This window comes from Mchenga conophoros, linkage group LG3 (genome assembly GCF_057382185.1).
Source record: "Mchenga conophoros isolate Kocher_MC1m ecotype Shallow Benthic linkage group LG3, M_conophoros_male_GT1.1, whole genome shotgun sequence".
Classification (NCBI taxonomy): domain Eukaryota; kingdom Metazoa; phylum Chordata; class Actinopteri; order Cichliformes; family Cichlidae; genus Mchenga; species Mchenga conophoros.
This window is the reverse complement of record NC_140528.1, coordinates 74,652,292-74,675,436: the sequence shown is the minus strand read 5'-3', so window position 1 is coordinate 74,675,436 and position 23,145 is coordinate 74,652,292. Positions and strand designations below refer to the sequence as shown.

Genomic DNA, 23,145 nt, shown 5'->3' with positions numbered 1-23,145 from the left:
GATCATTCCACAGGGATCCCACAGGGATGGAAATTTCTCTCTAAAGATATAACCTGGACACAGGGCAACCATTGAGCAACCAGCATTAAACCACTGATTCAGCTCCATGGAGCATGATTACAAAAATATGGACTAAGAGACTTTAACTGTGGCTGACAGATTGTTATTTCCTTATGCAGTATACACTCACCGTCCACTTTGTAAGTTGCTTTGATTCAACAGCTCGTCATTGCATGTATCTAATCAGCGAATCACATCACAGCTGCATTTGCGAATGCAGTCATAGTCAAGAAGATCTGCCAAAATTCAAACTGACCATCAGAATGGGGAAGAAAGGTGATTTAAGTGTATTTGATAGTTGTTGGTGCCAGATGTACGGTGGCCCTGAGAGGCCAAACGGACTACAACTTAAGAAAAGACCAGCAATAAGAAAAACGCTGCAAAAACACACAAAACACAACGGAAATCGGAAAAACAAAAACAGAATTAGGAAAAGACAGATTTCCAAAAGCACAAGGGAAGTGTTTCTGGGGAGACAATAACCCGACGGACCAGTTGCAGGCGCCCAAAACATGGTAGATGTGTTTTATTCTCATGATTCATATAATACTGATGACAGATTTTTAGGCTAATAGTTAGGCTAACACAGTTACCGATAGATCCTCCACTTCTTTTAAGTGTCTCCCAGCACAATTCTTATTGCATATTTTGGTTCCTGCAACTGGTCCGTCGGGTTATTGCCTCCCCAGAAACACTTCCCTTGTGCTTTTAGAAATCTATTTTTACCTATTTCTGTTTTCGTTTTTTCTATTTCCGTTTTCATTTCTTCCTATTTCCGTTGTGTTTTGTGTGCTATTGCAGCGTTTTTCTTATTGCTGATCTTTTCTTAAGTTGTAGTCCATTTGGCCTCTCAGGGCCACCTTACAGATGGGCTGAATGCGGGTGCTTTAGAAACAGCAGATTTTCAACACAACCACCTCTTTAAGGTTTACAGAGAATGATCCAAAAAAGCAAAATACCCAATGAGTGTCAGTTCTTTGTCTTGTTGATGCCAGAGGTCAGAGAATGGCTTTCATAGGACTTCATAGGAATTAAACAGTAAGTCAAATAATCACATAATACAATTAAGGTCTGCAGAGGAGCATCTCTGAATGCACAGTGCATCAAACCTTGAAGCAGATTGGCTACAGCAGCGAAAGACCAGGTGCTGCTCCTGTTAGAGCATGATCTCGTGGACAATAGATCACAGGCATTTAAAACTAAACAATATTGTTTGTTTGTATCAATGGTTTCGTTGTAGCAAGGTGTACCTAAAAAAAGTGGCAAGTGAGTGTGTAATCCTTTCAATTACACATACAGTGTTACACATCCGTGATAATATTTATGCAAAAGGAATGGAGGAACTGACCTTTGTGGTTGCAAAGGGGCTTGCAGATACATAGAAACTGTGGGTGTATAAGATGTCAGCAAGTGTTAGGTGATCTATCAAGAGTGAAGAACTGAGTTTGACTTTAACTGACATGTAGGATATTCCCGGAAATGTCAGGATTTCACTCATCAATGACTTCCAGTGTCTGCAACAAACCTTTTTTTATAAAATCTTATGTATGACTCCCCATCATCTTCGTGATAGCTGACTGGATAAGCACCAGTGTAACCAAATATCTACTGATTGGATTTGACAGCATTGCATATTTAAATTATGCAGGTTATAAAATCTTCTGCTGTATTTGGCTGTCACCCAAGCATTTGTTCGTCCTTTGTCTGTCTTTGAGTATTATGTCCTCAGTTATCGGTACAGTTGCTTTTCTTCTTCCTAGGTGTTGTAACTTTTTTTTCTTAGACTGATAATCAGTGTCTGCCTGTAAAAAAGAACAACCACTTCACAGTTTTGTCCTGTCTTTATGCTTCTCTTTCCATTCTTGAATGACATGATGTTCACTTGTATGTTTTTAAGTGGAAAACAGTTGTTACCTTTAGCTTTTTGCAGCAGCCTGTGAGCAAGTCCTTCACAAAAATACATCTAAAATTTATTCAATTAAAGTAATTTCCATAGTTTTGGTTGGCATAGTGTCATTGTCTTGTTTTGACGCTAGGTCTATGCTTTGCTTTTATGCCTTGTTCTAATCTTGCACATTGATTTTTCTATTGTAGTTTGAAGCGGTTGCTCTGAGGTTTTGAAAAGATGAACGTAGTAGAAGAAAGAACCCTAAAAATGAGGCAGCATAAAAAAGGGTTTTACAATAAAGCCTTTCTTTCTTTCTTTCTTTCTTTCTTTCTTTCTTTCTTTCTTTCTTCTAGACACATTTGCCAGCAAGGTCGCTGCCATCCAGGACCAGTACGCTGACGCCTCCATCGGCAACGTCACCGGCTCCAATGCGGTTAACGTCTTTCTGGGCATTGGCGTGGCATGGACCATCGCTGCCATCGCCTGGCGCTCCAAGGGCAAACCTTTCAAGGTGGACCCAGGAAGTCTGGCCTTCTCTGTCACCCTCTTCACTATCTTAGCTGTGGTGAGCGTGCTCACGCTTCTGTACCGGAGGCGGGCAACAGTCGCCGGTGGCGAGCTGGGTGGGCCGCGGACTTGCAAAATAATAACGTCGCTGATGTTTGTCTCATTGTGGCTGATTTACATCCTGCTGGCTTCCCTGGAGGCCTATTGCCATATACCAGGGTTTTAAATGGAAAGGAAAGCAGAGGGAGAGAGAGGCCCACTGTCAATATGAAAAGAGAAAGAGAGAGAGAGAGCGATGCAGCAGTCTTGAAAGAGGGAGTCGAGATGGATCGATATGGGCCGACTTTTCAGGAAATCTTTAAATCCGTCCAAAGACTATTTCAGTTTTTCATCAGATGTGTTTTTTCCCTACATTCCTCTCTGTCCTGAAAAACAGAGAGTGAGTCCTCATAAACAGTAAAACTTGCCAAATGTCCAAATTAATAATTATTTATTCTACATTAGCAGCTCTTTTAGACAGGAAGCCCCTCCCTCTGGTCTAGTTATGACGAAACTTCTCGAATACATAAAATTAAAATGTAACATCGTGGAAAAAAGGTATAAAACTGACTTTTGAGGGTGCTTCTAAAATCAGCAGTTGACAACAAAGTGTACAGGCTCATGTTGTCCTAATATACTGCCAAGACAGCTGGAACGAAAAGACGATCAGCTGGCTTCTGAAGAGAAAATAGGTTGAGAGTGAGGATTAAAGTGAGATATAAAAATGGAAAAGATGAGACAAGAAGAAACAGAAATAGAGAAAGAAGAAAGTGTGTATAGCATAAACAAGAATATGTGGTAAAAACCTTTTACTGCCCTGTATTAGTCACTCGTTCGCTCCCTCCACCTTTACTGTATCAGTGGACGCTCCTGTCTGAACATTTGAGCTCTAAAACTGACAGTGACTTCACACTTTTAATCCCTCTTCCACCAAATGCACACAGACACACACACACTCACATATACACACTCTTGGGGCCCTTGGGTGATTCTGCAGTTGCGGGGACCAATTTGCGGGCAAGATGAAAAGTGAACATCCTTTCATTTTATTTTATTTTTGTCTTTTTATTCTTTTCTTCCTCAGTACACTGTGCAAAATAGTCCCTACACACACCATACACTTTCCTCAGACCCTTGCTCTTGCCTTACTTTTATCTTCCCCGTAGGAATAAAGTCTTAAAGTTGATGAAATGTTGTAGTCAGCACCGACCGACCTGCCCTCTTTTTAATTGAGCCAGTTTCTGTTTCATTTTGGCATCTGTTTAATGCCAAATTCCCACACTTTTTACTAAACTTTTGAGTGGCGTCACGTGTTGATGTTGTTACCGTGCAATTGTAAAAAATAACAACAATGAAAAACCGTATAAATGCAGCGTGATCTGATAATGGACAAGACAAATTCAAGTGAAGAAATCTCTAAAGTGGGGAGGAAGAACCAACAAGAACAGTCCACCAAGAAAAAGCTGAAGCTTTGTGCACGACACATCGTGAGGTGCATTGTTTACACTTTAAACTACGGATAATGTGAACAACTTTGAGCCAAGCAGGGACTTCTGTGATGCCGTCGATGAACAACACAAGAATCGGAGCGAAGGATCGACTGCGAGACGACGGTGTTGACGACAAATCAGAACCATGACTACAGCCAGTGTTTCTAATTGTACATGATAACAGAAACTGTCGTTGATGTGTGTGCGAGAAGTCATTGATATCCCCTCTATCTTAAGACCCACTCTGTAAGTAAAACTCTGGAGGTATTCAAGAAAGACTCACGTGGACTTTTTTCTCTGAAACAAAGAGAAACGAGAGGACATTTTTAAGGAAACCCAATGCAACAAGAAGAGTGTGAACATAAAACCACAGGAGAGTGAGACACTTTGAAGGAAATGTACGGCAGCTCTGAAATATCACATGACTGTTCTGCTCCAGTCGGGACATTTCTTTGTAATCTAAACAAAAAATTAAAAAAAAAATATATATATATATACATATAAATCACAAGTGTGTGTATCCAAAGATGAGATAGAAGAAAATAGTCACAGATCACGTTTTCAGTGTGCAGTCTACAAGCTGCTGGTTGTAGTTTGTAAAAAAAAAAACAAACAAACAAAATAACTGGCAAGAATTTCATAAAAATGTTCACACTACAGATATATGTGGTAAATGATCTGGTATATTTTATGGGTAAAACTGTGCTATTTATTATGTTTTCGTGAAACTTTTTTTTCTGTGAAACTCAGGCGTGGTGTGCGTGGAAGTGAAAGTAAGATATTCAGAATAGCTAAAAGCGAGAATATTAGGCCATGTATCGTGTGAACTGTTTTGTCATCCGTGTCTGTCGTTTAAAGTGTCAAAGCCCAGATCTGCATTATGTGGTGTTAATAGCCCGGTCCTGCCCGGAGGCTGGACCGAAACTGGACAGAAGGGATGGCATATGGCTTGTCAGTGTAGATTATTATTAAACGCCAACTTCCCTTTGTTGAAAACAGTATAGAAAGAGATACTCTGCAGGAAGTGGGCGATTTTTCTCTCAACTACCCACCATGCTGACGGAGATCTTCAAGAAAAATCATCCTGAGATAAACAATAATTTAGCTTTTTGGTTTGTTGACTGACACAAGAATAGGACAGAAAACAACAATTTACCTGCCTGCCATCCTTATTGTTAAATATGGACAGCCCACTCACTGCTGTCAGCCCGTATAAATGCAGACATGACAAAGCCGCCTTAATTTGTGACCAATCCACGCCTCTGATACAGCCCCGCCAAGTTCGGTGGATGTAGAAATGGAAGATAAGTGGGTGATTGGTGCAAACAGGCATTGCTCTATGGGGGTAAACATTCCTGTATCCATTGCAACTTCACTCTTTCTATGGTACATCTTTTGCTGCAGGAAATAAAGGAAAGCTGTTTTCCCCAGCCCACTTTCAATGATAGAGTTTGGACATCTGCCATATTCCTTTTAGCTGCAAAGATTTAACATTGTTCTACAGAAGTTAAACGTGATGACATGTCCTGTCCCAACACCTGTAGAAAAGGGCGTTGGTCAAGACGTTTTCAGCCTTTCAGATGCTGAGGTCATGTTAAGTCAACCTAAGGCAACTCTACTGTCCATGTGAAAGGTGGGGATAGTCTGAAAGCCAAATTTTGCAAACTGCCACATTGGGAAGATGTGAACTGGAAGTATTCAGTGGGTTGTTGATAGTTTGTCAGCGTTAATCTCGTTAAAATGACATTAACGCCATAACCGCATTAGCAAATCTCAGTTAGCGAGTTAGCGCGAATCGCCCCACGCATGGGGCTGCACATTAACAATGCGTTAGCTTGTTAATGCGTTAGCTCATTAACACGTTAGCGCCGTCCAGCCCCACGCACGGGGCGATCCGCGCTAACTCGCTAACGGAGATTTGCCGCGTTAATGCGGTTATGGTGTTAACGTCATTTTAACGAGATTAACGCTGACAGCACTAAATATAATATATAATGATAAGTCACAGTGAAACTAAGATATGTGTGTTTGTACGTTGACATTTGCCTGATAGGTTGAGATAGCGTCCACGCCCCTAACTTTAAGCCTTACCAGTAAAAAAAAACGACAACTTTAAAAATCTCTTGAATTAGTCATATTTGTACGAGGCTAAAATTGCTAATTTCACGGCTGAGGCTGTTCATTTTAACATTTAACATTCACACCCTTTAATGATCTGTAATTATTTGGTCTCAGCACATAATATGTTGAAACCTAGGCCTGAACCCTCCACGACCGAGGTCAGTGTTTCAATGTTTGGCATGACTTGCACATTGCCATGGCCCCTGCCAGCCTCTTACTAGGGCCAAACTCTTTCTTTTTTTCTCAATGACTTAAGCTTCAGTAACAGTTGCCAGTTTCCGAATGAGTGGGCAGGATAATAGTGCTGCTGACGACACAGGAATACTGGGACGGATTTAGAAATGTAGGCTTTTTAAAGGTTGATAAGCCTTGCTGGAGGACGACTGAAAGTGTTTGCGTGTGTGTGTGAGTTTGTGCGTGTGCCTGCTCTCTAAGTGAATGAAGAAATGCGACCATATTTTTAGTCTTTTGCCTGTTGCTTAGCGACCATCTATCTGCTAGCCGTTGTCTTCTTGACTGTTGCTGGTGTGTGCGAGACACTTCATGTGTGTGTGTGTGTGTGTGTGTGTGTGTGTGTGTGTGTGTGTGAGAGAGAGAGAGAGAGGTTTTCTTATATTTCTCACTTGCCCTTGTTCTAATGAATGTGACAGACTATGGACGACTGTCACGTTTAAAAAAAGGAAATAAGTTGTTTAGCTTTCAGTTCTCATGCAGCTTGATTCTTCCAGAAGATTCTCTAATTTGGTGTTTTGACAATGGTGATAATATATCAGTCCAAAATCTCAAGTCTGTTCGATTAATTTGAGATTATTTGACTGCTCAGACCATTCCAGTCATCTCTCACAACTGATCAGTGGGAACGTTGCTGAGACCACGCCCACCAGGATTTCATTCTAGGACAAAAGTGGCCACATTTGCTTTGCAGTGACCCTTCCACTCACCTAATGGACCTAAACAATGTCAACACAATGCCCCTGTCACACGTATATTACTCCACATGTGTTTTTTGCCTCCCGTCGTTTGCATGTGTATCCATTGTATGTCTATGTCTGTCTGTGCCTTTTTGTGTGCTGGTGCACCTGTGTGGGTTGTAATCTCCTTACAAGGGCTCACCCCATGTGTCCCTAGCTGACTCCCATATGCTAGATTAATGAATTTGAATGCCAACCTGACCCACAGTAAAAAGGCCTGGAAATTTGATTTTCTCCCTTGTGTACATGCCTGCATGTGCGCCTGAAATGGAGATAGAGAGGCAGGTAAATTGTGGCCGGTACTCTACCCCCATAAGGTGTCTTTGTGTCTGTACCTGTCAAATAAGATTATATATATATATAATCGATCTGGCTGTCTATCGAGACTGGAAAGCTGGCACCTTTCTTTAAAAACGAATATGCGTGTGTATGTGAGTGGAGTTTGGCAGTGCCTGTCGTACACTGAGGTCACAGACTCCACATCTCTTGACTGACTGATGACTACAGGCACACACGCTCTTGCACACAATATTTCATCATCAATTCATATGAAAAAATTCAGAAGATGAAAATGGAACCATGTGGAAAAAATCTAACACTTAAAAGTATTTACATTGTGACAACAGCTGTTAAAAATATTTAACTCATTCAATCAAGTGTAATGATATGATTTGCAGTGTGTGTGTGTGTGTTCTAGTCCAGCTATCATAGTGAGGACCAGATGGTATTGTAGACCACTACAGTAAGGACATTTTGGAAAGTGAGACCCTTTTGGTCTGTCCTCACTTTTTCAACCGGTTGTGAAAAAAGGGTCTGTGCCTGTGTTTGTTTTGTGGGGTTTAACAGATGTACTGCATCTATCTGAATAGATAATATCTGAATTTTGAAATGGAAAGATTATTTAAGAGTATTTGTTTTCAGGTAAACCTGGAAACCAGCAGCAGTGTTTTGCTATTGTCATTCATTCATTTTTCCAAGATCTATTATTCCATAGTTTGTATTATTTTTCAAACTATTATTTGATCACATAAATATCCAGGAGCTGATCCATGTGGAAAATAGAAGACATGATTAAATTATTTAAAAATAAATAAAAAAATTTAAAAAAAACATGAATAAATACAGACAAAACACCTAACCTTGAAAAAAATGAATGTTATTCATTACTTATCAGTCTAATGAGCTGAGTATTAATAGTGTAAATCATTACTACAGAGCTATTTGTCAATGATAATTTGGAATATTTTGTCTGTATTCATTTATATAGAGTAAAAATTTATTTCAAGAACTTTGAGTGTCTCGGCGCATGAAGACATCAGTCTGTTTCACACAGTGACGAGTCTGTTGTATACTTTACCAAATGTTTGCTTATATATGTAAAAAATCTGTTGTAACACCTGAACAAATTAACAAAGAACACATTTTTAGCATTTTTGTGCTTTGCCACATTTCTGGTTTGAAACCATATGTAGTGTATCCATGTGTGAAAGATAAAAGAGTATTTCTCCCTTTTTTTTCCAGTTCTCACCCCCTCCATTGTTAGCCACTACGTTGCTCTCTACCTTATATTTTTTTTAATGTATACTTACGCCGCCCTATTTATGAGCTCACAAAGTGCTTTTTAATATAAACATCTGGTATTTTTTCATTCATTTTATTATTGTGCTTTTCATTGCATTGTTTTGTGTTGTTTTGGTGATTTTTGTAATTGATACAAAAAAAATCCCTCACAAAGTAGAACAAGAACATAAGAGTGTACTCTTATTGTTTTGATTGTGTGTGTGTGTGTGTGTGTGTGTGTGTGTGTGTGTGTGTGTGTGTGTGTGTGTGTGTGTGCTGTTCATATCATACTGTGCAAGAGTGTGTTATTGCATGAATTAAAGTCATTCAGAATACAGCGTTCGATGTTGGAAATGTCGTAGTAAAGAGTATTTTTAAATGCTGAAAATGACATGATATGAAACATGATATATAGACCAAACTTTTCTTTTCTTTTTTTTCAAAAATTAAATAAAACGTGACTGGAAAATGCTCAGAAATGTGTTTCTTTTCTAATAATGGAGAGAAAGTCTTTTTTCACCATTAAGATGCTTATTTTAGTAAATAAATCAATCATACTTGAGATAAGTGTTTACCCTGAGTGTATACCTGTAATTGCAATCATCTATAAAAATGTTCATCTACAGTTTCTGCAGCAGACATCCAGAAAAAGCAATATTTTACTTAATTTAGAAAATTAAAAGCCATTTTCAGGCTGAGAGTTTTAACATTAATATTGGCCTGTAGCTCAAGGATCTAATGATGTGCTACTCTGAGAGTGGGTTACCTGCAAACCTCTGAACATGACTGTGTCATCAGCAAACAAAGTCATCAAAATGATTGGCCATGTTATCACTAAAACAACATTTGTCTATTTGAATATATTTATGTACGGGATAATTAAAGCTCAGGGGGTAGAGTAAGTGGTCTACTGATTGGAAAGTTTGTGGTTCAATCCCCCAAGTTGCTCTCCGATGTATCCATCAGTGTGAATGTAGGTAAGTGTTAGATAGAAAGCTTAAAGTGTTTGTGTGAATGGTTGAGAATTGGTGAATGAGGTATGCTGGGGAGAGTAGAAAAGTGAAATATAAGAACTGGTTCAAGCATTTGTAATATATTGAGATATGAATGAACTAGTTCCTAGAAGATGTGGAGGATAAAAGTATTCAACAGAGATCCAGTATATTACAGTCTGATCATCATGATCTAAGTAACTTATAAAAAGGGAAACAGAACTGAATTCAGTTCTGTGCATGACTTTGTAAAGTTTTGTTTTTTGAAATTATAATTGGAGTATTTTAGGGAATTTTTAGATGATGTGGAGGTTGAACACAGTGTTGCAGAAATATTAAGCGGAGTCAAGCAGAATCACACCTGCCACAGACAACTGCCAAATGTGGCCATAAGATGGCAGTAATTTAAAGGATGGATGCAAACAGGTGAGAAGCTTTATGACAAAATTCTTTGAGATGCAATAAGCGACAACGTTGCTGCCAGACACCATGTTGGATTGATCATAGCCAAACTTAACGGCTTTTTTTCAGGTATGACAACATTATACAGGTCAGGTTTTAAAGGAAACATAATCCACTTATCATGCTTTTAATTTGCATTTAGCTGTTTTCCTCCATGACTGTACATATATCCATCTATCCGCTTCCGCTTATCCTTCTCAGGGTCACGGGGGATGCTGGAGCCTATCCCAGCTGTCATAGGGCAAGAGGCGTACACCCTGGACAGGTCTCCAGTCTGTCGCAGGGCTAACAAGCGCGTCATGGACAAAAGTAAAACAGTATGTCGGATGTGCCACGCAATGCTCAATTGATAGGAACTAGTGCGTTAGCGCAGTTACCTTGTTAACATGTTAATGCCGTCCAGCCCCACGCGGTTGCTCGTTAACGGAGATTTGCCGCCTTATGGCATTAATGTCATTTTAACGAGATTAACGCTGACAGCACTAGTGGGAACACAACAAATATGACTGCACATTTACTCCGACATCATCCTAGTGCAAAGACAAGTGGAAGCAGACAAAAACAACAAGCAGCATGCTACAAACTTTACCCGAGTCATTTAGACAGCCGTTAGCACAGGATTCTCCTTATGGGGACCTGATATGTTTAATACGCTGCTGAGAATATAGCCCAGAAGAAGCGGATAGTATAGCTTTTATTTTGGAAAGATTTCTCTGTTATAAACTCTCTTTTCCAAAGAGGAGTAATTTCTCAATCAGGTAGATGTTTTTATTTTTTTTATTATTTTGTTGTTTCAGCGACATTAAATTTAAAAACTGTACTTTTGAGTTAAAATATATATTTATAATTTTAACAAATTAAAAAGGCATGAACATATTTGTATCGAAGAAATATCGAACCGAACCGTGAATTTTGTGTCTCGTTGCACCCCTAATATACATATATATATATATATATGTAGGAAAACACAGTTCAATTGCGTTACCCTTGTAAAAAAGGTAGGATGAGTTCAAGCTGCAAGCTCTACTTCTTGGTGCATTATGTTTTCACATTAATTTCAGTGAACTGACACAACTGCCTGACACTTAATTATCTCGTCAGGATTCAGCACAGCTTTTCAGCTGCTATCTAACCCGGCAACCCGAGAAACACCATCATATTTATAGCAAAGCTAGAGGGGATGTTTGCTGGAAGTTTCCACACTCACGCATGCAAACAGACACACACACACACACACACACACACCTGAGACCTGACCAGCACAAGCGTTGTGTTGCTCCGCTAGCCAATAAACAGCTCTGCTGTGGTTCCCTGATTTGCTTTGCAGCACTTTGGGAATAGTGAGGTAAGAGAGCTTTCACTCTAGCCGCATAATAGTCCAGGTGCTAATCTCATGTGCTTTTCATTCACTCTCAAGACTGACCTAATTAAAGAGGAAAACTCTCAAACTTTGACACAGATGCTTGAAACTAGTTAAGTTTTGCATGATTTTACTTTGCTGGATTCTCTCCCTTTTTCTCGTTCTTCTCTGTCAGTTTCTCAACAACGGAGTGGCAGCTGTTATTCCCACGGCAAGCTGCCGGTAACCACAACGGTGAGGCATGTCTCCATCCTCCACTGGAGGAGAACGAGACAAAGAGTAAACACAACAGTCTTGAGGGAGAGATACAGGAGGAGAGGAGGAACAAGAAAGAGGAAGATCCAGACAGATAAAAAAGAGACTGGGAGAGGGGCGGAAGAAAGAGCGCTACAAAGTGTGAGAGGAGGAAGACAAAAAGAAAGGCCGGAAGAAGGAGAAGAAGGGTGAATGTGACCAGAATTTGAGCCAGAGTGGAAACCAGTGGACAAATCGAAGCGTGAGAAAGAAGTGATGGAGTCGGTGCTGACACAGAGTTATCCTGTGGGATGAGGAGGAAGACGGGGAGTGACATGCTGCAGCGATCACCTCCTCTCATGGGTCCAAATGTTTGCCTCTACGCATAAACTGATTTTGACACTTCTTAGTCGTTTAATTGGCTCTGCACTTACAACAAACAACTTCCTATTAGTATTCACCAAACCAAATGTTGTTTTGCACACAGTAAAGGGAGGGACACCTCAAGATTTGTTTGAGTCATCTGCACACATGAAATAAAAATGACTAAGCAGGTTTGGAAGAGGCAAACGTGGATTTCCATTTACTTAATTTTCCAGCACATCAGTTCATGTTGTATGTTGAACTGTGGGTATTGTTGATGAGATATATACACTTTAAATTAAAAAGCATAATCACCTGCCTCTCTTTGGCTGTTGGAATGCAAAAGTACTGTTTCAAATCAAAAGCATCTATCTTAATAAAAATCTGTTTTTCAAAATAAGGTAACTGAGGGATGCCTTTCCATTATAGGCAAAGCAAGTGTAACTAATATGCACAATGCAGCTTGTTTGCTTATTTGCAGGGTGCAAATGAGGAGGAAACATGAAGGGAAAATAACAATCTGAGACCCGTGAATAGTGCTAGAGAAATGCAGGATCATGTGGGAAAATAATAGGTAGAAAAAGGAAATGAAATGAAATGAAGTGGTTAACCTAGAAAAGATAAGAGGTGCAAATGTAATAGATTTCACAGATGAACTGATTTGTTTATGAGGTTATGAGTAGTTTTGAAATGATGCAGGTGATTACCAAAACGCATTACTGTCGCTGGATAAACTGTGAGTAATCCCTCGAACCAGCCGTCTCCTCAGAGGCTCTGATTACGGAGGATTTGCAGCAGGTAATCAGTGACGGATTATATTTTCAGCTAACCTTCCTTACCATGCCCAGTAGCCACAAAGAAGGACAGTGGAAATAAGAGAAAGAAGGAAGGGGTAGAGATGGTGGTGTAAGGAGCAATGATTTCTGGTTGGATACTACACCTTCTCTGCTTATGGTTATCACAAAAAGGTTCCCTTCTCCAGTGTTTGTGTATGTGTGTCTGTACTGAACAGAGAGGAGCTGCTGGTCTTTGTTACTCTGCTTTTATATTGCAGATCGAGTTTGGGTTCAAATGTGTTTTTACAGAAAGTTACAACCAATCAAGAATATATAGTAATTTTATTTTAATGGCTTACAGTTTGCTTCCAGAAGAACAGGATGATGCGATTCTCACAAGGACTGGGTGCTGCCCCTCGGCAGGCTTCCAGTAGTCAGCCAGTAAGATAAATACACAGAGCAAATTTTTTTAGTGCCAAACAGTGGATGGACTGAGAAACTATGTCTGCTGAAAAAAAAAAAAAATTAAAGGAACACTTTGAAAACACATCAGATCTCAGTGGGATAAAATAAAAATCCCACTGGATAGCTGTACTGATATGGACGGAGTCATGGGTTAGGAATAAAAGGATGCCACATTGTTTGAAAATGAAAAGTATCAACTACAGAGGGCTGAGTTCAAAGACACCCCAAAAGAATGATGCTGCAGCCTTGACCATTTTGCTGAAATTTCATTACAGCAGCTCAACATGGTACTCAGTCATTTGTATGGCCCCCGTGTGGTTGCATACATGGGTGACAATGTCCATAATGGTAAATGGCCTGTATTTGTAAAGCGCTTTACTTAGTCCCTATGGACCCCAAAGTGCTTCACACTACATCCAGTCATCCACTCTTTCACACACTGGTGATGGCAAGCTACATTGTAGCCACAGCCACCCTGGGGCGCACTGACAGAGGCGAGGCTGCCGGACACTGGCGCCACCGGGCCCTCTGACCACCACCAGTAGGCAACGGGTGAAGTGTCTTGCCCAAGGACACAACGACCGAGACTGTCGGAGCTGGGGGCTCGAACCGGCAACCTTCTGATTACAAGACGAACTGCCAACTCTTGAGCCACGATCGCCCCATAATGGTCTCTTGGGGGATCTCCTCCCACATCAATGAGCTTCTGGATAGTCTGAGGTGCAACCTGGCAGGGTGGGGGGGGTGGGGGGTCAGGTTACACACACACTTACTTGATATGGATGGACTATATCAAGTAAGTGTGGGGACGAGTCAGTGGAATCCTTCATCCTCTTGCCACATAAGGTCAAGCATTGTCGTGCACCATGAGGAATGCGGGACCACGTGCACCAGCGTAGGGTCTGCAGGGTTAATGTGTTGTTGCCTAGCCCGTAGAAGTCGGTGCATCCCTCCATGGGTATACCTCCCCAGACCATCACTGGCCAACAGGTCATGCTAACCAATGTTATAGGCAGCACAGCATTCTCCAGACCCTTTCGCATCTATCATGTGTGCTCAGGGTGAACCGGCTCTCATCTGTGAAATACACAGAGCACCACTGGTAGATCTGCTAATACCGGTATTTTATAACCCATGCCAATCAGGCTGCAAGCACAGGACCCACTAGAGGGCGTCGGGTTCTCAGGCCACCCTCAGTATGTCCATTTCTGATTGCTTGGTGAGAGACTTTCACACCAGTGGCCTGCTGGAGGTCATTTTGTAGCTCTGGCAGTTTAGGAGGAGCAGATACACTTCCTGATGATGGGTTAAGGACCTTCCCAAGCAGGGATGGGCAACTCCAGGCCTCGAGGGCCAGCGTCCTGCAGGTTTTAGATGTTTCCTTGATCCAACACATGATTCAAATGGTTAAATGACCTCCTCAACATGTCCTGAAGTTCTCCAGAGGCCTGGTAACGAATTAATCATGTGATTCAGGTGTGTTGACCCAGGGTAATATCTAAAACCCGCAGGACACCGGCCCTCGAGGCCTGGAGTTGCCCACCCCTGTTCTACATCCATGTCCACCTGTGCAACCTCTGGAGTGACTACCAGCAACGACACTGACCCTAGCCAAATGCAAAACGAGAGAAAAACAGTCAGAAAAGATGAGGACAGAAAAATGTCAGTGGCCTCCACGTGCATCGTGCTGTTGCCCCTCTAGTGAGCCTGTCGTTGATTTCATTCACACCAAAGTAGCTGAAACTGATTAACAAATCCCTCTGCTACTTATCTGACCAGATCAATATCCAACAAGGATAACTGCTTTGGTGCTATACTCTGATTAAAAAGTGTTCCTTTCATTTTTTGACTGTGACACAGTCAAAGAGGGTTACATACACACGCACACACACAAATACAGTACAAGTCAGCAGAAAAAGTACAACAACAGAGTACAACACGTGCACAGCACCCAGTGCCTGTAACAGTCCTTTGTTGCCATGTGCTCTATCAGATATAAAACGACTACTTTTAAGAGGGGAGGCTGAAGGCTGCTCTCTCTTAATAATGCATCAGGGCAATAACATGTGTGCATTATACTGAGTGAACCAGGCAGGCTCAGAGAGAGTAATGACTGACATTTTTGTTACTTCAAGACCACAAGGTTAGCCGCATTAATCTTGAGCTATTTCTAAAGCAAGACAGGCCACCTCCCCCACATGGGATGTGTTTTTACTTTTCATTCAAGCACTCGGTGACTTTAGGATAGACTCTTGCTCCTGTCTGCTCTGATCATGTCTTTATGATGTTAATATTGTTATTGATGTCCTTGGGCAGATTGTTTCCTAAAGAGAGGTCAGAGGTGAGGCACAGCTGCGGAACGGCACCGATTATGATGAAGATTAAGGAAATGACGTTGTCCGTTTCAATCATTCTTTTCCTGTTTAGATTCACCTAATTAGATGATACCATTCTTGGGTATTTCCAATTTACAGTATCCTATACTTTGACTTTTCTACTATTCAGAGGCAAATACAGTAAATTCACCAAGTTTAGTGTTCTTTCACTTCGTGTAGTGTCTTATGGATTCACTCAAACCCAAGTACAGACTGAACAACAGCTGTTCCTCTGTTGTCTGTTCTTATCAGATCATTGCCATCGTTGCTTTGACATTTCCTACCCTAATAAACACTGCTGTAGACTAAGTACCAACTTGGGGAGGCAACAGCACTCCTCAGCAGCAGCAGCAATCTCTCTCAGCAGGTCAATGCACCCTGCCAGAGTTCAAAACTGATCAGAAAAGACTTGAGAAAGTGGCTCGAATATCAGCGGCCCACCTTACAACCCACTGGATCCAAAAGACACCAAAGGATACCCACAGATTTACAAAGTGTACCTGCACTATAGCAGTTAGACTGGCAGAATATTTTAATCCACAATGAACAAAAACATATTAGTGTATTAGTAAAGTGAAAACTGTTGGACCCGTGATGGAGTGTCATCCTTTCCAGGTTACCTTGCCTTACCTTCTAATGTTAGCAAGGCTAAGTTCCAGCCACACTGTGATCCTGGTTGGATGGGTGGTTAAAAAGACTGTTGAATAGATGGATAGATTATATTAAAATCAAGCACAACAGTTTATTGTTTAGTACTACAGCACTTGAGGAAGTTTCTCTTGGCAATTCAGTATCTCTACTTGCTGTAAATAGTCTGAATTCAAGAGGATGTGAAGGCAATGCTCTGCCTCAGTCATATTCAATTAACTCAAAACCCATTACACAACTAAAGGTGTTAAATAATAGACACTTTTCATTACAAATGAATGGAAGGCACTGTATATGCCTCAAAATCCTGGGGGAAAAAACTACATTAATGTCAAATTAACCAGCAGCAGAAAGGAAGATGTTGCAGACTTGTTGGTGATGGTGAACAATTACCATCCATCGCAAAAACCAACCAAATGAATCAGGAAAGGTTACAGCCCATCAATGGAGGTTAGACATTTATTATTCAATGCTCAGTCTTATATCAGTTATGAACGAACAATGTAGCATTACATCCAGATCATTGTATAGTATTCCCTTTATATCTCACAGTCATACACTACATACACAGTGTGAACAAGACTGGCTACACATCTTGTCTAATATATCACATGCTGTCTGTCACTAACTGATGTGTACAAACACAGCTGCAGTTTTTGATTAAACTGGTTCAAAAGTGAAAGATGGTCTCATTACTGGGTGAAACTGGAGGCAAGGAAATGGGGCACTGAGGCAAAAGGAATTGAAGAGGGAGGGAGGACAGAACAGCCAAAAGCTGTAGGGCTGGCCTGAGGGAGCAGAGTCACACCAAATGTCTGCGAAGAACAAAGTTGAGCAGTGTTTGTGCATGATGCTAAAGTGAACAGTGTCCAGCGTTATGCTAATGTGTTTGTGTCAGAACACAGTAGTGTCCAGGTCTGTTTGAATGGGATTTTTTAAGGTAAGTGGGACAAAAACAAAAGGTTACAGCTCAAAGCTGACATGAAAAAAACAACAACCCAGGGGCTCTATGCCTTTGGGAAGGAAACTAGCTAACGGCATTAGCACACAGACTGGCCTTCTCTTCCCTGACTGTGTGCCAAAGCAGCATAATGATGCACTCGACTAAAACAGTGTCACGGTAAAGAATTAAAGATCCTGATTGAGGAAATAGTTATAATTTAAAAGACTTCTTTAGAGTTTTATCAACTGTGTAAAAAATCTGACCACCGTATTAACTCTAATAGCCCGTTGACTAGCAAAGATGGGCTTCGCCAGGGCTGCCCTTTGTCTCCGGTTCTGTTCATAATTTTTATGGACAGGATTTCTAGGCGCAGCCAAGTGGCGGAGGGCTTTCGCTTTGGTGGCCTCAGAATCTCATCTCTGATTTTTGCAGATGATGTGGTTCTGTTGGCTTCATCGGGTGAGGGCCTCCAGCTCGCACTGGAACGGTTCGCAGCCGAGTGTGAAGCAGCGGGAATGAGGATCAGCACCTCCAAATCTGAGGCCATGGTTCTCAGCCGGAAAAGGGTGGAGTGCCCACTCCGGGTCGGGGATGAGTTCCTGCCACAAGTGGAGGAGTTCAAGTATCTCGGGGTCTTGTTCGCGAGTGATGGGAGAAGGGAGCCGGAGATCGACAGACGGATTGGGGCTGCAGCTGCAGTAATGCGGACGCTGCACCGGTCCGTCGTGGTGAAGAGGGAGCTGAGTGTAAAAGCAAAGCTCTCAATTTACCGGTCGATCTACGTCCCTACCCTCACCTATGGCCACGAGCTGTGGGTAGTGACCGAAAGAACGAGATCGCGGATACAAGCGGCAGAAATGAGCTTCCTCCGAAGGGTGGCTGGCCTCTCCCTTAGAGATAGGGTGAGAAGTTCGGCCATCCGGGAGGGGCTCAGAGTAGAGCCGCTGCTGCTCCACATCGAAAGGAGCCAGCTGAGGTGGTTCGGGCATCTGACAAGGATGCCCCCCGGGCGCCTCCTGGGTGAGGTGTTCCAGGCATGTCCCACCGGGAGGAGGCCCCGGGGCAGACCCAGGACACGCTGGAGAGATTATATCTCTCGGCTGGCCTGGGAACGCCTTGGTATTCCCCCAGACAAGCTGGAGGAGGTGGCTGGGGAGAGGGAGGTCTGGGCCTCTTTGCTTAGGCTGCTGCCCCCGCGACCCGGCCCCGGACAAAGCGGATGAAGATGGATGGATGGACTAGCAAAGATGCTAATTCTTTAGCATTCAAATTTAGTATTAAACCAATATAATTTAAAGTCTGATCAAAATAAAATGTCAAATCTTGACGTCAGACTAATCAGCAGAGCAATACTTTGGGCTAAATGCAAATATTAGCATGCTAACAGCGGATTTCATCATAGAAATTCTATATGATCAGCAACATTTGTGAACCTGCTATAAACACAAGGTTCAACTGGGCCATATACTGGGTCATATATTCCCATTTAGGCATCTACTCAAACTTGAAGAACTGGAAAAATGTTAGCTGTTGGACCTAGACACCGTTAAGAAAATTATAAAATTAACACAGATTTTTATAATTTCTTGATTAACTATTGTACGGATCTGATTTTTTATTTATTTTTTTAAATAGACTATGCAAATACATTTCTTTTTCACTTGCTACCCTTTACATGCCAAACTATCAAAATATAATTATTTCACTGCCTTACTGGTGGTTGTTGCCAGGCCGGTGATGTTTTTTCAAATTCTTCATTCCATATTTAGGGGTGAATCAAATAAAATTTCACGAACGATACAAATTTTTCAAAGTTACATATGGGCGACATATGTTGACACCTAAACACACATGGACAATTTAACATTGCACTTGCAGGGGATGAAAAATGTGGAAATTACAAGAATTGGGATTTATAATAAAATGTTAATAATCTCAGTGTGTGACGATGCTCGTGCAAACACTGGCCCACTCATGAAGGAGGAGATACATACATCCTATAATCGTTATATTAAGAAGACTGGACGACTCCTCTTTTCCCCCTAGCCTCAGAAGGTGATCCCACCCATATACTTAAAATAAATTAATATTAAGCTGACATCTGTAAACGGTTTTAAAATCTTTGTCTTAGCTCATCTATAAAGACACTGTACATCATCTGTAAAGCCATTGACAACATGAATTTCTACAGTAGAGTAAGAGTCCACATATCAAAAGCTTTGCACAAAAAGAAAAAACAAATTTGAAATACTGTAGCCTACTTATTCACTTGCATACACAGATACATTTCCTGCAAACAGCAGAGAAAAGAGTTGCATTATTAAATTGGAGTTCCACATGGAAATCTCAGATCTGCTTAGAAATGTCACTTCTGGCAAGCGGTGCATGACTTGTGTTTGATTTCTCACTAAAATTTTAAAATCTAAAAACTCATTTAGGATGCGATGACATTTTCCATCCAAAACCCAAAAGAACAGTACAAAATAAATCCAAGCTCAAAGTGCAAAGAGGAAAACCTTTCTTGTACACAAAATAAACAACGGCTGATACGTTACACAAAAAGTAAAATCCTTAGAAAGTAGTTGCATTGATGTCGGCGTCACAGGAACTAAAGGTTTTTATATACACGTAAAATAGAGTAAAAGTGCATTTAAACATAAAGAGATGAAAAATGGGATGTAAGTTTCTCCTCAAAAACAGGAATGGAAAAACCTCGAGTACCCAATAGTCATGACTTTATGATGTTCAAGGACATTAGATAGTGTTAACTGGATATGGAATGTGTTTGACTTTTGTTTCTCAGTGCTTTTTTCCTCTCTTTGCTCCTCCCTCAGCCCCAATAAGCTGAGGCAGATGGGTAGCCTCAGTGGGCGTAGTCAAGCCAGAGGTCATTTCCTGTTAAAAGGGGGTTTTTCCTTGCCACTGTTGCCAAGTGCTTAACTCTTTGTTTTTTTTTCCCCTTTAAAATATTATAGAGTTTCGATCTTACTATGTAAAGTGCCCTGAGATGACTTGTGCTGTGATTTGGCACTATAAAAAGTAATGAATTAAATTGCTTGGACTAAGCTGACCTTTAAAACAGACGACCTGCGAGGAGTATGTTGATATTTTTGGCAAGTAAAATTATTTGAGACTGGTGAGTTTCACCTCTGAGACCAACGTTGGAAATAAAGGCTCAAATCTATAACACACTACACAAATAAGCATGCACATGTAGGTCTACTCTGTGGAGCATGGCACAGAAAATCATCAGAGCCTGTCGCGGCTATCCTACTGTTGACCTATATGAAAAACCAACCAAAGCAAAACTGTTATTAGTTTCAGAGATTCCCTTTTTGAGAACAAAGAACAGCGCCATTAAATCGTCAGATATATTAAAATGCCAAAAAAAATAACACACATACTGAGTCTGTGATGGGGGACTTGATATGAAGGGTTTCATTTTTCAGCAGCCTGAATAGACACAGTCTTTCATCAATAAAGACTTGAATCACAATAAAAGACAAAAGGTTGTATAAAATTCAGTTTCAAAAGATGACAGTTTACATGATGTGTGTGAAGGGGGCAATCAGACAGACAATACAGGCAGCCAGTGCTCATCGAAGGATGGACGCAGGAGAGGACAAGACAGGACTCCCAAAACGTCATCCAATAGTTATTTTCTTTGAGAAAACATTTAAATGAAACCCACGTTTCTCTTCTCAGCCGTTTTTGACCTCTCTCACCTCCATCTTTCACCAGCACTTGTGGTCAGTAGTAAAATTCACATACAGCTAAATACCTACACGGTACCCAAAGAAAGTACCATCGTTTCCCCCTTCGATGAGGACGAGAAAAGAAAACAAAGACCGCTGCTGTTAAACTGACAAAAAAGTAAAGAGGAAAAAATCAAAAGCAAAAATCAAAATATATACAGCCAAACAGGGAGCTCTGCTAGAGACAGAAACTGATATTTAACTTAAATGTACCATTCAGTTTGTACATCACAATGCCACACACCATTTTTGGCTATCCAGTACAGTGAAGGAACCGTGTGGGAAGGGCATATTTAAGCTAACATAAAATGTACATGTACCTTATGTCCATTTAAAAAAAAAAAAAAAGGAAACATGCAAGTGGTATTTTTGAGGCTTTAGTGAAGTTCAAGCAGCATTAAATAATTAATACCACGCTAATAGAAAGCCTTAATTTAAAAAAAAGAAGAAAAATGAGTGCATTTTTACATTAAGATGTCATAGTGCCGCTCTGTGTCATCATCAGACTGTCGTCTACAGTAATGACACTACTTTAGCTTTTGATGTCTTTCTCCAGTCAAACTAACTGCACCAACAGAAGTGCATACACACCAACTCTCCCCATTTAGTAGGAAGTATTACTGTCCCCACAAGCAGATGCCTCATCAACAGATTAAGTTCTGGCCACACACACATACACACTCGAATTCCCTTGAGTGTCGTAATCTCTGATATTTGGAAAAAATTATTTTGATTTGTCCCTATTGTGCGTTAAATACGCATCTATGTGGAGCAGATTGGATGGGATGAGGATTTTAGAGACTTTGGGTTTCTGAACTAATAAACTGTGTATATGTGTCGAGAGAGATGCCCACATGTTTTAGAAAGCGAGTGTTGCGTCACCAAAACCCCTCATAATTTGTAGCCAGATGGATGTGCGCTCATGCCCCCTCCCTCCTCTGCTCCTTCCTCATTAGCTGCAATTTCATGGAGGGTTAAAGGGCAGAGGCTTCATCCCCACCGATGACGCGGCAAATCCAGGTGTGCATGTGCAGGCGTGTGTGTTGGGGTACAGTCTAATAGGATTATCAGGCTGCATGCACAGACAGCTCAAATCACCAATTTAAAAAAAATAAAATGGATAAGGCTGTAGCACCACCTGCTGGTCAGCCACTGTCATTACAGCTAAAAGTTCAGCTGTAATGGAATTTTAAAATCACCCTTTTCCCGTTTTATCCGTCCTGATACTCACATGCTCACATCTGGGATGCATTTTTCTAACCTCATAACAACTGGGAAAAATAAAAATCTCCTTTGGTTGTTTCCTTTTCCCCGTCTTTCTCAAGGAGATAAAGCTGTGAAGAAATAAAGCTGATCAAATTTGTAATGAGAAGTACCCCTTTACCATTACTCTCAGCAGCTGGGAGCTACTTATGTGGTTTATAATTATGTTCCCCCCTCTGCACAGGTTAAAGCTTTCCAGAAACGTCCACAAAAGAGGTTAAAGCCATTATAAGCCTGGGAAAAAGATGACTGACCACACAAAACAATAGGAATGACGGGGGGGCGACATTAAAAGCAAGACAAGAAAAGAACAATGAAACAAAACAGCTCTGGTTACGATTCTTATGAATTATTCCAACATAATCCACAATGAGTTTTCTGACAAAAACGGCCAAAATAAAAAATAATATAGCTCTGTAGACAAGACCAAAAAAGGTCAGGATTAAAAAGAAAGAATAAAATTAGTAAATATTCTACATCATTACTATCCCACATTACAATCACTATAGACCCCTGTTGTATATTCCTTTGAACGAGTAAAAGTTTTAATTGAACGACATTTCTGCGTCTGACAAGACGGGCGTGGTGGACGACGAAGTGGAATCGGCCAGAGAGACGGTGCTATTGTCCCGGCTCCTGTGCAAAGTGCTCCGACTGGGCGTTGACGAGTTAGAGGGCGTGGAGCAGTTGGAGGGCGGGCCCGAGCCTGTACTGGGACTGCTATGATTGGACAAGGCGGAGAACAGCGCGTTCTTTTGGAGATTTTTGTTTTGCAGCTCGAGCTGTAGGTGCTGGCAGATCTCCTCGGGAAGGCGGTGATACTCCTCTTCCAGTTTCCGATCCAACTGAGACTTAAGCTGCAGACGACACGGA

The 23,145-nt window shown here is 41.1% G+C and overlaps 2 protein-coding genes across 7 annotated transcripts in view; one reads left to right on the top strand and one right to left on the bottom strand.

Annotated features, from left to right (window-relative positions):
• slc8a4b (solute carrier family 8 member 4b) overlaps window positions 1-9,107 on the top strand; it is a 131,380-nt gene extending 122,273 nt beyond the window's left edge. For all 4 annotated transcript variants that reach the window (XM_085267215.1, XM_085267211.1, XM_085267214.1 and 1 more), the window contains one exon: window positions 2,302-9,107. In XM_085267215.1, coding sequence (XP_085123341.1) covers window positions 2,302-2,681 — 380 coding nt within the window. In that variant the 3' untranslated portion in view covers window positions 2,682-9,107. The remainder of the gene's footprint in view (window positions 1-2,301) is intronic.
• A 7,647-nt stretch (window positions 9,108-16,754) lies between these two features.
• plcb3 (phospholipase C, beta 3 (phosphatidylinositol-specific)) overlaps window positions 16,755-23,145 on the bottom strand; it is a 59,778-nt gene continuing 53,387 nt past the window's right edge. For all 3 annotated transcript variants that reach the window (XM_085267208.1, XM_085267209.1, XM_085267210.1), the window contains one exon: window positions 16,755-23,129. In XM_085267208.1, coding sequence (XP_085123334.1) covers window positions 22,818-23,129 — 312 coding nt within the window. In that variant the 3' untranslated portion in view covers window positions 16,755-22,817. The remainder of the gene's footprint in view (window positions 23,130-23,145) is intronic.